The sequence below is a fragment of the Plectropomus leopardus genome, chromosome 6, assembly GCF_026936395.1.
Source record: "Plectropomus leopardus strain MGB_pleo_1.0 chromosome 6, ASM2693639v1, whole genome shotgun sequence".
Classification (NCBI taxonomy): Eukaryota; Metazoa; Chordata; class Actinopteri; order Perciformes; family Serranidae; genus Plectropomus; species Plectropomus leopardus.
This window is the reverse complement of record NC_142181.1, coordinates 37987442-38001600: the sequence shown is the minus strand read 5'-3', so window position 1 is coordinate 38001600 and position 14159 is coordinate 37987442. Positions and strand designations below refer to the sequence as shown.

At 37.5% G+C, this 14159-nt stretch overlaps 2 protein-coding genes across 3 annotated transcripts in view; one reads left to right on the top strand and one right to left on the bottom strand.

The window, feature by feature from the left end:
* The first annotated feature begins 2032 nt into the window (after positions 1 to 2032).
* Positions 2033 to 13073, top strand: aamdc (adipogenesis associated, Mth938 domain containing). Of its 2 annotated transcripts, none has more exons than XM_042486223.2 (4): positions 2033 to 2105; positions 10190 to 10339; positions 10503 to 10598; positions 12676 to 13073. In XM_042486223.2, exons 2-4 carry the CDS (start codon positions 10208 to 10210, stop codon positions 12814 to 12816), a joined length of 369 nt encoding a protein of 122 aa, XP_042342157.1. In that variant the 5' UTR covers positions 2033 to 2105; positions 10190 to 10207; the 3' UTR covers positions 12817 to 13073. The 2 variants fall into 2 exon arrangements, with proteins under 2 accessions (XP_042342157.1, XP_042342158.1); XM_042486224.2 differs by having other exon boundaries at positions 2041 to 2105; positions 10193 to 10339.
* The window catches only part of ints4 (integrator complex subunit 4), a 37601-nt gene continuing 34095 nt past the window's right edge, over positions 10654 to 14159 (bottom strand). Inside the window, exon 24 of the mRNA XM_042486222.2 lies at positions 10654 to 13601. Within this exon, the coding sequence (XP_042342156.2) occupies positions 13402 to 13601 (200 nt within the window). The 3' untranslated portion in view covers positions 10654 to 13401. The remainder of the gene's footprint in view (positions 13602 to 14159) is intronic.

Sequence of the window (14159 nt, the reverse complement as noted above, 5' to 3'; positions counted from 1 at the left end):
TTCCCACATTTCTCCACAATACTTCTGACATGCCCCCTCCATGTCAGTCTGGGATCAAAATGGACTCCCAAGAACAGAAAACTGTTAACCCTCTCCAACTCATTCCAATACAACTTAAGGGTACTGCCATCCCTTAGTTTCTTATTTGTGAACAACATATTTTTAGTTTTCTCCACAGAGAACCTAAAACCCCCAGTCTGCCCCCCACCTTTCAACTTGAGTTATCCCTTTCTGCAGTTCCTTGAGTACATAACCCACTTTACCTCTCCTCTTCTACAGAGCCCTATCATCATCGTGTTTTTTTTCTCCCCCGTTGCGTGTACATAGGCGGCTCCCGCTAGCTCTGCATTAGCCACCTAGCTCCAGGACCAAGACGTGACCACCGTGAATCAGGGCAGCTCTGCTTCTGACACCATGTTGTGTTGTCTACATGGGTTCTTACTTCTCTTACTGCAAACTCACCCCAGTTATCACTGCCAGTCTGCTGCACACTGTCCCCATGGGGAGTCGCGTATCTAACAAGCTCTATTTAACGGCTTAAAACATTGTTTTGTTGTTGTAAAATTTGAAGGACCCATAATGCATTTTTTTTCCCCCCACTTGTTCCATGTTCCATAATTTATAGATTTGTCATTTACCAATGTTGAAAAGCACTGCTGTTCAATGTCTGATGTTTTGGTACTGATACTGTCTTGCTGCGCAGTAGTTTGTCGTTTCACCACGTTGTGACTTTGCTAGCTTGAATGTAACGCTAGCTTCAGATGAAATCTTTGGTGTAACCTGGTTACCGACTGTTAGCTGAATGATTTCTTTCTGTGTTTTAGTCTTAATGCAATAGTATCTCTTTGCAGGCTTGCAGGCAGCAGTTTCAGGACTGCAGTTTCAGGATCGCAGATGTAGGACCCTCATTTTTCGCAACAGCACCACCCAGTGAAGTGGATGAATGCAAAAATACAGGATACTCTAAAGGTTTATTCCACCAAAATATTATTTAACAAGTTCCACCAAAATTGTACTTTATAAGGATACACTCTGAACTGAACAGAGCGTAAGTACTGAATATGAATTAAGTTTTTAATTTGTTTAAAATGAGACACAAATATTATATGGGAATTGAACAGCAAAATGAACAACATCTAGCCGCACAGCACTCTGTAACGTTAATGTAAAACTAACTGTGACAGTACTGGTATTTAAGGCACAAACGTTAACATGTACTTTAGCTAACATTAGTCTACATGCTAACACAGCTTGCTGAACTAATGTAAGCTGATAACTTAAGACAGATCATAAATTACTTTTATTATTGGAAATTTATGTAGGCTGCTGGAAAGAATTAACCTAATTAACATTATTGTTATTACATCAACAGCTAATGTAGATGGTCTTGGCAAAATGATGCTATGTCTTCATTGAATTACTTTAAACTATTGTCCTCAATTTTTGTGTCTCATTTTAAGCAAAACTTAATTCACTTTCAGTACTTATCTTCAATGTGTATCGGGTCAATATGAAGCCAATACCTACAGCCAAGCAGTACGCATGTACGGAAAAAACAAGTGTCCCAGATCTGCGGTCCTGAACCTGCAGTCCTGAAACTGCTGCCTGCAAGCCTGCAGATACACCCTTCTCTCTTAATGGGAGCTTTTATGACAACGAAGGACGCTGTGAGAGCCAATGCAATTCTGTGTCATCAGCTGTCCACAGTGTGCTGCCCGTGAATAAACGGCTAACAAAGCCAAAGAGAGGAGGTCATTGCCTGGTTAATCACACAACACAAGAGAGAGTAGACAAGCCACTACATATATAATTATCTAATTATGTAATAATTCTCCCCCCTTTTTTAAAAACTAATTTTCAACACATTTTCTTGTCACCTTTTACATTTTTTTTTTTTTTTTGCATTTTGTGGGACATTTCTTGCTAGTTGGTAATTGCCTTTTTTTCTCTTTGTTTTTGAAAGAAATCAAACTAATTTGCTCAGTTTCAAAGGGTTAATACAAGAAAACTGACGTCAATCCAGGTTTCAAAGGGTTAAATCCGAGAGCAGGAAGAAGTCCAGGGGGTGTGTTTACTGTTCAGTGTGTTGTTGACATCCACAGAAGGTAAGCAGCAGTACTTTGCTCCGTGATTTCCTGTTCCAGCTTCAGGAACTACAAACTTTAAAATGACAGCTGCATTTCTAAATGTTTTTAGTCTGCTGGGATTTTATAATAATGCAGCCACATGTTTCGACTCTGTGTGCTGCTGGTTCGGTGCGCACACACAGAGAGCCAGTCTGTGGCCAGTACAGAAATAGCTCCCAGTCAGCTCCTATCTCTTACAGTGCAACTGGCAGGTCATCATACTGGCAAATGTTCATCTCAGATGATTTTTCTGTAAATGATAAAGCTGTGCTGCTTTAAAACAGAAATATGAAGCACAGCACATTGAGGAGCACTACTAATGCTTGTTGATCGTTCAGTGCGGCAGAGCTGGTGTTGTGGAAAAAGCTAAATGGTTTCAAACTTTGACAAAGGACGACTGAGGCTTCTGTCTAAGCAGGTTATCTACGTATGTGACTGAGAATAAACGGGAATGACACAAAGCTACATGACGTTCAGACTGACAACACCCATAATGTGCCAGTGCACTGACTTACATACACACTTTAATAAACTCACGCAGAACAGACTATCAGGTCAGCACAAGTAAGGGTTACTTAAAGATGTTTTCAAAACGAATGTGACAACTGACCCGAGATGTTAATATTGGGTTTTTGGGTTTTTTTTTTAGTTTCATCATGTTTGCTAAGATGTTATTCAGAGTTATGTTTCAAGTTTCAACATCAGACAGTACTTCACTGGCCAACAGGCTTTGAAACGACCTGCTTGAGGAGATGAGGCTGCAGAATCATTGACTTTGTTTAAATTACCTCTGAAAACCCTTTTTTTTTAATAGACATGCTTTCACGTTATGAGTCTCCTTTTAATTCGTCTTCTAATATTCCTTTTAAATTTTTCGTTAAACTTATCTCTCTAGTCTGTCCTGACCCTGCTTATTATTATTATTATAAATAATAATGAAACAAATGATGATGAAAATAATATTAATATTTTCCATTTACTGCCTTTACTTTGCTATTGTATTTGGCTAACATGTTTCTGCTTCTAATGTTGTTTAACTTGACCTTAATTCTTGTCTGGCCTTTGTTGGACATTATTGTTGAGTTTCTTGCCTCTGCTTTGCTTTGGTTGTCAAATGCTGTTTTTAAAGGTGCTATATAAATAAAATTATTATTATCATTATTATAGGTAGCCATCACTACAATTTAATTGTTTTTGAGACTTTTTCAAGATCTTTTAAAACAAAATTTGAGACAGATATTTGGACAAATCATTTTAATTTATGTATAAATGTATACATATGTCGTCCTGTGCAGAGGTAGTTTCATGTAGGAATGTAGTCCCGAGAGTGAGTTAGGTTCAGCAACATTTTTGTGAATGAATGAATAAAAATGTATTTCAAACAAAGTAAACAAATAAAATGTTAAATAAATTCCAACAAATAGGCAGAATAAAGTGAAAAATGTGTTCCATAAATTCCATTTACAAGCACTGTCATGCCAGAAAAGGAGTAGGAAGAAGTTTACACTTATTTAATCCCAACAACTCCATAACACAGTAATTTGTCTACCTTTTAAAGAAATATACTACATAAACAAATATACCCATATGCACCATATATATACACATACATACATACACACACATATATACATCTACACACACATATATATACACACACACACATACATATACATACACACACATAAATATACAGACACATACAGTGACCCAGATTCTATATCTTATTATAAAAGTTATTACCAAATATATATTTTATAACATCTTTATATTTTAGTGATTTTTAAAGCACACCCTCATCCCTGTACCTTGAGAAAATCATCTCTTTGTACCTCTTTTTGAACTGGATCATGTGTGGACACAGCTTCACACCAACAACTGACATGCATTTACTTTTCATTGTCAAACAAACATCTAGCATCTTGAAATTAACCTTCTCCCTCAAATTATAACCCCCAGCTAAAAAAAAGTTTATGAATATAGTTTGTTTCTTGCTTTCTACATCATTTGTGCAGTCTGATATTCAACCATGTCAATGAATTTTAAAGCGGGGGAATGTAAAAACAATGAGTTGATGTGATCATAATATCCTGCTTTGTGAACTGTTCTTATGGCTCTTTTTTGTAGTGTGAATAGTGATTGCGGTGAGCTTTTGTAGGTGTTAGCCCAGACCTCCACACAGTAATTTGGATATGGTAAGACCAGCGAATAGTAGAGAATGTTCAGTGATTTGTGATCCAGTGCTTTGCCTTACACAGGACTGAGATGCTTTGTGACCGTTTTGATTGTACATGTTTTATATGTGACGTTTCCAGCAGATTGTATGATCTATTATCACACCTAGAAATGTATTTACATACACTCTTTCAATATTCACACCATCTGTCTTTACCTGTACTAGATTATTAAATTTAAAATTTCCAAACAATATGATCTTTGTTTTACTTAAATTTAATGATAATTTATTACTGTCAAACCACCTTTTTAATTTGCTCATTTCAGATGTGATCATTTCTAAAAGCTGCTGCAAATCCTCAACACTACAAAAAATATTTGTATCATCTGAAAATTTTTAATATTTTTGATGCTTTACATATATCATTAATGTAGAGTATGAAAAGAATTGTCCCCAACACTGACCTGACACTGACTGGGGGACTCCACAAGCAATGTCCAAACATGCTGACCTGTACTGACCCATCTTCACAAACTGTTGCCTGTTCTCTTAAGAGTTTCTCAACCATTTCAATGCAACCCCTCAATACCATAATGTTCCAGTTTAATAATTAATCTGTCATGATCGATTGTATAGAATGCTTTTTGAGATCAATAAATACCCCAGCTGCATATCTCTTTTGGTCTAAGGCACTTGTGATTTCTTCAATTAGTTCACTTCATTACTGCTAAAGATGTTGATCTGTTTAATCTGAATCCATATTGACTGTCAGTTAGTTGATTGTATTTATTGATGAATTTGTTCAGTCTGTCAACAAAGGGTTTTTCTAGGATTTTGGAAAATTGGGGAAGCAGAGAAACAGGCCTCTAATTTGTGAAATGATGTTTGTCTCCACTTTTGTACAGCGGTATGACCTTTGCTATTTTCATTTTACTTGGGAATTTACTAGTTTGGAATGATATGTTACAGATATGTGTTAGTGGTTTAGCAATTCCTTCAATTTTACTGTTTTCATGTCAATGTCATTACAGTCAGGAGAGGTTTTGTTTTTATATTTATAAACAATCTCTATGATTTCACTCTCTTCCACTGCTGTAAGAAACACTGAGTTTGGATTGTTATCAATGAAATCACCACTGTTCTCTTTAGATGTCACAGAGTCAGAATCACGATTTTGTCCTGCCAGATTTGGTCCAACACTTACAAAGTAACGATTAAAGCCATTAACCACATCATACATATCATTAATAATCATATCATTAAAAATGAAGTGCTGATTAAGCAATATCACAGGAGAGTGAGTGATGTGCTGTATATCATTGCGGCTGTGATTCAGTCGTAGGCACTCTGGGTGAGGCCCGGTGGAAGGAGGTGCAGGAGATAATCACAGTGTGATATTGCTTTGATACAACAGTTTTACAAGCGTCTTTTATTTGTTAACAAGCAGACAACAGAGTATGATTTATTTGTTTAATTCATGATTTTTTTTTTTTGCTCTACCAACACAAAAACTTTTCCTGCAGGCTGCTTGCTAATCTGTGTTAGCTTGGTCTTTATGTTATGCACAGACCAGCTGTTTAGTACCATGAACATTTATCTCTGTTTTAAGTGAAATCGGAGTCTGTTAACAGACACTTTGGCGGCCAGTAAGATTCAGATGAGTTACTTTGATCAGATTGATCGTCGCTGCAGTGTGTCCACTCATTTCACACAGCGCGCGTCAGGAGCACGAGACGTCAGCCTCGCCGAGCAGTATGGCAAGCTCAAAGTGTCACTCTGCAAAGGTGTTCTGTCCAAAAAAAAAAAAAAACCCAGCAAAAAGCGGCGTCCTAGCGTCCAGTACACCGTTTTTTAAGCTGTTGAACAATCAAATGCCGCTTTTAATGCCGTGAAAATCTGTAAAAAAACAAAACAAAACAAAACAAAACCCTGCTGTTTTTCTTCATGTTAATTAGTCCTTTCTCCTGTTTTGCATAGCCAGTAAATTCAGAGTTTCTGCGGCCAATCACTCAAGAGTAAAACCAGACCAAATCAGTGCATCCATGAAAGCAATGCATCAGCTGTAGATCAGAAAACAGGCAAGAAAAAGGGGCCAGGGAAAAAAGAATCAAGATTTTACAGATCTAAAATACAGATTACAATATAGCATATTGAAGTGTAAATAATTTACTATGATTATTAAATACAATCTGTATCAAGTCAAACATTATGACATTGTGTTTCTCTAACTGAAGCAGGATTTCATCTATCTTACTATGGTCTTGACTGTGACTATTAATCAGTATATTTCCACTAGCCTACTGTACAATTCATAAAGACAACACGGATCTACAGCTTCTGCATTGCTCATTGCTTTCATTGATGCATTCATTTGGTCTGGTTTTACTCTTGAGTGATTTCACAAGTAATCACACATTCACACATTACACAGTTTACACAGAGAGGTCCTTAGATCACTGGATAATTTTTTTTGAGACATGTTGACTTTTCAGAATGCAATTTTTAATAGCCATTATTAAAAACATTGTCCCACAGACGAAAAATGCGTCATTTTCCGAATCAAGATTTGGATTTCGGTCTTTCTCCAGACATAAAAAAAATGAACGCGCATAGGACCCACGGGACTCTACCGCGTGAACGCGCATGTAACTCTTTGAGTCTTTGACACAGCACAGACTTTGTGCGGGCTGTAGTAATGGATATTTTTGAATCATAATTCATCATTTTACCATTTTACAACACATCCATATGCTGTTGGCTGTAAAGCCTGTAATATTACAAGGCACCACATTTTATTATATTTTTGTTTACACAACACTTTTTGATTCTGTTAATTCAATTTCTCCGGTCGTGATTACGATATGATTCCCTGATAAATTGTATATATATTTGTGTATGTGTGTATGTGTGTAGAGAGAGAGATAAATATACCATTATCTGAGTCACGTAGATATTAAAACCGACAGCAACGTCTTGACAACATCCATGCACCGCTGTCGTTATACCGCCGATTAGCTGCTGTTGCTAATAAGCTAAGCTACTACGAGAGAAATGCTCGTGAACGAGCGCTGTTCGCTTCGAGCACTCGACTCGGGTAACTTGTGTGAGCGAGTCAGTGAGTCGGAGTCAGTGCTCGGGTACACTCGGCTACACTCGGCTGCGTTCGGCTGTCCTTAATATCACTTCTACGCACGCTCTATGGGCCAGTAGATCCGGGTATTTAAACTTTTAGACTTCCTTATAATACATCCATGCACTGAGCAGCTCTCATAGAAATGAACAAGGCCCCGCCTCCACGGCTGTATGCAGATTTATAATAGATCCATGGTTCACACCACACATGCAGAGTTGTTGCAACATCGCTGCTGCGTCACGGCCTGCGCTGTATTTCTACATTTATAAGCACAATTCCCACGATTTATAATAGAGCCATGAGTTACACAATGTCCCGCATTGCCGCCAACCTGGTCCCGTGAATGATTCAAAATAAAATGCATTGTATGAGCAACTGATCGGCTTCTGTCCACATAAAGGCTATCAGAGGGCTTTTGTTTTGAAAGGGAAGCGAGGAAGTTGGAGTAAAACAGCCGTCTTTGTATTTCTTCATCTCTGTGACAGTGACTTTTAAACTGCAGTATAAAAAAGTGGTAATCATGTAATCATCAAAACATCACATTCACTATTCCTGCTGACAAACGCGCGCGTTACACGTAAAAAAAAAATCAAAAAAAAAAAATCGGTGAGCCACCGTTTCTCTAGATGCGATGCAGCTGACACGCAGTGTAAATGCTCTAATTTGATAACATGGGTGCCGAAATAAAAAACAACAGGCTCGGCGTTGCCCACGCTCTTCTGATGCGCGCTTTGTGAAACGGGCCTCACTGCCCAATTACCAATACACTACACTGTTTAATATATTCCATATACCCTTAATATTATTTTATTATTTTTATCCAATAATCTTATATAATATTCCTTCTTGCTTACTCTCATAATATGAGTTAACTTATTGTTATATTTTTTTATATTTATTTTCTGCACCTTTGGTTCTTTGTTTTATGAATTCTCTATATAGTGTGTTTTTCTTTTTGCAGGCATTTTGTAATTCCCTAGTTATCCATGGACTGTCTGAATATTTATGATTTTTATTGTATTGTTTTATTGGACAGTATTCATCATACAATAATTTGAGTACACTTAAGAATATTTCGTATGTTTATAATATTTCCCAGTTAGAGTTTAGTATTTAATTTTTAAGAGATTATTTCTGAGGCTTTTGTTGCCTTTAATTGACAGAACAGTGTGAGAGTAAGAGGGGGAGGGAGAGAGGGGAAGACATGCAGCAAAGGGCCGAGGCTGGATTCGAACTCGCGGCCGCTGCTGCGAGAGCGCAGCCTCTGTTCATGGGGTGCCGCTCTATCCACTGATCCACCAGGCGCCACATAATTCATTTTTTAAAGTGTTGACTGACTCCTCTGTCCTTGCTGGTCTGTACTTGAGTTTGATATTGTCTTGTAGTCACTGTTGAAAACTGTAAAAACTGGTAAGTGATCACTGATGTCATTGATTAGCAGTCCACTTACTGTGGTCTATAATATTAGTATTATAGACCTATTAGATAGATATGTTGTCTATCAATGTGGCACAGTGAGATGTAATCCTGCTGGGTCTGGTGATTTTAGGCTAAAGGCTTAAACTGCACATTGTATTGATAAAATCTTCAGTTGGTTTGTGGTTATTTGGATTAAGCAGATCTAGGCCTATATCAAAATCATCCCCACAGATGAACATGACCTTATGATTTGACATTGTAAATATTTCCTCCATCCATTCCTTGAAAACCTCAATGTTAGAACCTGGTGCTCTATAAATGCAGCTAACAATTACATTCTTATTTTTTGTGTATATTTCTACTGTTAAGCAAATAGGTTTGCCATTGCAGTTGTCATTTTATTTACCACCTTATAATTTAAGCTTTTGTCACATACATAGACAAGCCTCTTTCAGTCTTGTTCTCCCTCGTCATATAATTCAGTTCATAACCATCTCATTCAAAGTCCACACCTTTCTCAGGGTTGATCCAAGTTTCTGTTATGTAAACTGACGCAAATATTCTTTAATGTTGTTGAAGTTAGCATACATGGTTCTACTGTGAAAATGAATGACTGAGTGCAGTCATTCAGTCAGTTTTGTACATTTATTGTGTTATTTATATTCTCTTTTTTCATTTTATATTTTTAAATTACTTCTATATTTTTATTTTGTGTTATTCTATTTAAATTCACTATTTTTATTCTTCCTTTATGTTAATTGTTTTACACCAAAAAGCCAAGTCAAATTCCATGTAAATGTAAATGTACTTGACAATGAAACCCGATTCTGATTCTGATAATTTGTGTTCTGTCTTGATGGTCTTGTTGAACTGTTAATCTGCAGCAGTCGATGTTAAAAAGTTATTGTTATCAATATTGTATTCCATGTCCTGTGATTTGTTTGTGTGTTGTGTATTTGATCACTTGTTTCCAGTTACCTTATTATGGGGTTCCGATTCCAAAGTTGTGCTATCTGAAAGAAACAGCAACATTTCTCCACATTTAGCTTGAAAACATGATTAAAAACAGGTGTGAATTTTCACACTTGCACACGACACTTTTTAATCACATTTAGAACAATATTTGTGAACTTCATCAGATTTATTGTTTTGTGAAAATATATGTTCATGATATCACTGTAAAATAAAAAATGTTTAAAATTAAATCTAAATATCTAAATGTTATATGTTAAATCTAAATGTAAAATTTTAAATTTAAATGTTACATGTTAAATCTAAATGTTAAATATTAAATCTAAATGTTATATGTTAAATCTTAATGTGTCCTTGTCTTAGTAGGCAGCCTCACACAACATGTCCTCTCCAGAGATCACCTCTCTGTCCTGGGGCCACATGAAGGTGAAGGGATGCTCCTCCAACTACAAGGACTGTAAGGTGTGGCCTGGAGGCAGCCGGGCCTGGGACTGGAGAGAGACTGGGACTGATGTGAGCGGAACCAGATAATACTCACAAAATACATACATTATATCCAGGTTCAGGACTGCATTTGACAGCAACACATATGAACAACCATGAAAACAACAGGCGCTGGCATAGCAGCAGGGGATTTTCTGATCCAACAGTTCACACATTATCTCATATATCCCAGCATTACCCTGGAGTCCAGCCTGCTGATCTGGACGAGGTGCTGAAGAAGGGGATAGACCTGCTGGTGATCGGCAGAGGCATGAGTGAAGCTCTGCAGGTAAAACTGACTGCAGGGTCCCACACATTTTCATGGACATGAAACAACATTTCAAAACTTTTCCATGACTTTTATTGTGTTTAACAAAGAATTTCAACAAGCTGGAATACAAAAAAAGAGAGACGGAGTACAGGGAAAAAATTAAGACACATAATTTAATAATGTGATCGGAGACATAATTGACACATTTAGAACTGCGTAACGTTGACAGCTTCATAAAATACATGTGCAGTTCTATTACGTCATGTGGAAGGTTATCCACAGAAGATTATTGTAACAGTTTCATCACACTACAAAATACCATGACAACACTTCCAATGATGTTTTTGAATTCCATGTACTTTCCAGGCCAGGACCATGAAAGACCTGTGACCTAGACAACTCCAATATGTTTACAATTATGAGGGAAGTCCAAAAAAGTTTATGAGTTAACTGTTTGAAACCTGAGTAAATTGGCTTGACTTCTATCAAAAACATAGGAAGAATGCAGTGAGCAACTGACTCATAAATTGGAAAAAATAGTAAAAAAATACCAGAAAATGACCTGGAAATTAGCACCAATAGAAACCAAAAAACAAAAACAAAATCAAAAGGAAAGGGAAACAAGTTTAAAAAACAAACAAGGAATTAAACTTATTAAAAGTACTTGATAATAATAAGAATTTTGTAAAAAAAAAAAAAAAAAATTATATAATTATGACAATTCTGTATATTATTTTTTGGACATTTTCCCCAAGCTTTGAATTTTTTTTCTCCAAATTTACTAATTTGTTGCATTTGCAGTACACCTCTTGCAAAGCTGTTCGTTGACATGTTCCCACGTTTTAAAAAGAAGCCAAAACATTTTTTTGTGGATTTGAAGGTTTAAATATTTGTGAAGGCGTCTGAATGCAGCACAAGAAAGGTGATGTCACTCCAGGTTTCAAAGGGTTAAACTGCAAGCCCTGCTTCCTTTTTCTGGGTAGTGGAGTCGGATGAGTCAGACCTGTGCAGTTTAGGGGGTTTGCTGTTCACTTCCAACACCTTTAACATCATTTTACTGGTTTAAGAGGTTCCTTTTAAAATGGAAAACCTTCTAACAGTGACTGGGGGCTGAGTGTATGCAGGACAGGAATGTAGTTACTAGCTGGAGGGAGACGCTTTGGCAGAGCTCTGAGCCCAACCCCAAGTCGCAACGCAAGTTGCGATATTTTAAGGGACCTTTTTTGTTTGAATCTTAAGGTTTGTATTTTTCTAAAATTATCATTACATAGGATCACATCATGGTATGATGCATTTTCAGAGCTAATACTGGTGTAAAATAAACTAAATATTACAAAAAACTAGCGAGTCCAAAGTTTTTTGTCATAAAAGTCAGAAACAGTTTATTTGACCATCAGGTGAGGGAGAGCCCAGTTGCCTCAGACAGCTTGACAGCAGTTGTGACACTTAATAGTTTTCAAAGTTAAAAAACTCTATAACAAAATAATCTGTGTCCAGTGTTCTAAATTAGTCTGTTGATTTGGTTGTGCGTCTGAAATAATAAGTTTCTCACTATGAAAGATGTTAGAACTTACCTGCTCTGTGCTACAGGAAACAGCTTTATTCGGGGTGAGCTGTGGGGGCTTATGTTTGCGTTCCGGTGCTGCTCACACAGACTCACACAGACATGGCTTGACTCAGTCATTAAAAACGGTTAATAAACATTGAGTAAATTAGCTTTGCTCTGCTAACACTTCTCCCTGTCACTGTCCCTGGTGCAGCAGAAGTCTAATGATAAACAGAGACAGAGAGAGAGTGGCTGAGCGGACCAATATACTGTGTGCAGCTGTACAATGAAATGAGTACAAGTTGTGGTAAAATTGTGGTGACTGGATAAAATTGCGAGGTTGTGTAGAATTTATGGGGATTCACAGGAATCCTGGAGGAACTGAGAGCTCTAGTAAAAACAAGCAGGTAGAACGCTACATTAATTGAAATTGATGTGCTTGTGGTCAGTCAGAAATGCAGGAGAGAAACGACTACAAACGTAGCTGGACGCAACTCTTTTTGTGGAGACCCACCATAAATCTTTCTGCACTGTTGTCTCCTCTGTCAGGTTCCCTCCCCCACCCTGGACTATGTGACGAAGAAAGGTATCAACGTCAAAGTCTTCCAGACAGAGAAGGCCGTTGCTGAATACAACAAACTGGCTGAACAGGGCGTCAAGGTGGGGGGGGTCTTCCACTCCACCTGCTGATGATGTCACCTCTGCACCAACCATCCAAATTAATTATTCTGATTTCAAATGTTACTTTTAGATCAAACTGTGGATTCAGCACAAGGACATTTGATTTTTGAGGCTAATTTGGTGAAATATTAAAGTAGAGTGACCATTTCTTAGTGGTCAGGTGAAGACTGATCATATGATGGTGTTGTTTTTAAAAGCTAATAAATTTAAATTTTAGTACATGTATTTCTGCTTGTTTGATACACTCAAATAAACGACAAAATGAATCATCTCTGTCACATTGGTTTGTCTTTATCAGAGACATTTTAAAATACGAAACTATTTCTCATGCAAAAGACACAGCATGAGTAAAAATTACTGTTGCGATTCCTTTTACTTCACCATAAATTATTTTTATGAATGCCATTTTGTAAAAATGTTTTAAATTGAATGTCTTCTGAAGAGTAAGCAAATGGTTTCACCTTTTCTGTACAGTTTTGAATCTGGAAGGTCAAGCAGCTAGCATCTTCTTTCAAAAACAAGCGAAGAACCTCTTGCATGTGAGGAAGCCTTCTGTCCGTCCGTCCCTCCGTCTGTCTTTTGTTAAGAGTTTCTTCAGCGTCGGGCAGGTTTGGGCATAATGTAGACTTTGACAGGCTTGCTGAACGGGATGGTTCCCTCTACGGCGGCTTCCGGTGGCGGGAGGCTGTCAACGCTGTCACTCCATCCCAGTTTGGAAGCCGAAGAAGGGGAAGAGAGGGAGTTTGAGGAGGAGCTATAGGCCAGTAGGAGGCGCACCTCAATCTGAGACGGCTCTGAGAGAGAAGAAGACGGAGAGTAAAGATGGTCAATGAAGGAAACTAAGGGTGCGGTCGAATAGTCAAAAAAACAAAGATGTCCTTTGACTTATTCACCTCTGTCACCTCCATATGGAAAAGTCATGAGGTTAGGGAGAATCCATAAGGACTTGGGAAAGCACAGCCCTGGTGCTGAGTATCTGACTGCACTGACACCAGGCTCTGTGATTGGCGGGTCTACCCTGGTGAAACTAGATGGACGACTAAAAGTGGAGCTCAGATCATTTGCTTCAAGTGCTCTCATCATGTTGTTTTATGTGGGCTATATAAACATGGACAACGTGGTGAAAAATATAAATTTGTTTCCAAGGTTGGGATTAAAATAATAAAATTCACCACAGTAAAACAATATGGTTTTTGTATTGGGAAAAGTTGCTCACACTCCTGTCCATTTATCCACATTAATCCCAATAAATATGAATATGAGAAAATATTTTCCAAGAAAGGCATATCATTTGTTTCTGTTGAATGGTGTGTTGCTTTATATACTGCTGCTGCAAGGACTTTTGTGATGGC

Excerpts from the sequence above, each read along its gene's own strand:
- aamdc (XM_042486223.2), top strand. The coding sequence starts at position 10,208 with ATGTCCTCTCCAGAGATCACCTCTCTGTCCTGGGGCCACATGAAGGTG. Across the intron at positions 10,340-10,502 it reads GGAGAGAGACTGGGACTGAT|CATTACCCTGGAGTCCAGCC; the intron begins GTGAGCGGAACC and ends CATATATCCCAG. Across the intron at positions 10,599-12,675 it reads GCATGAGTGAAGCTCTGCAG|GTTCCCTCCCCCACCCTGGA; the intron begins GTAAAACTGACT and ends CTCCTCTGTCAG.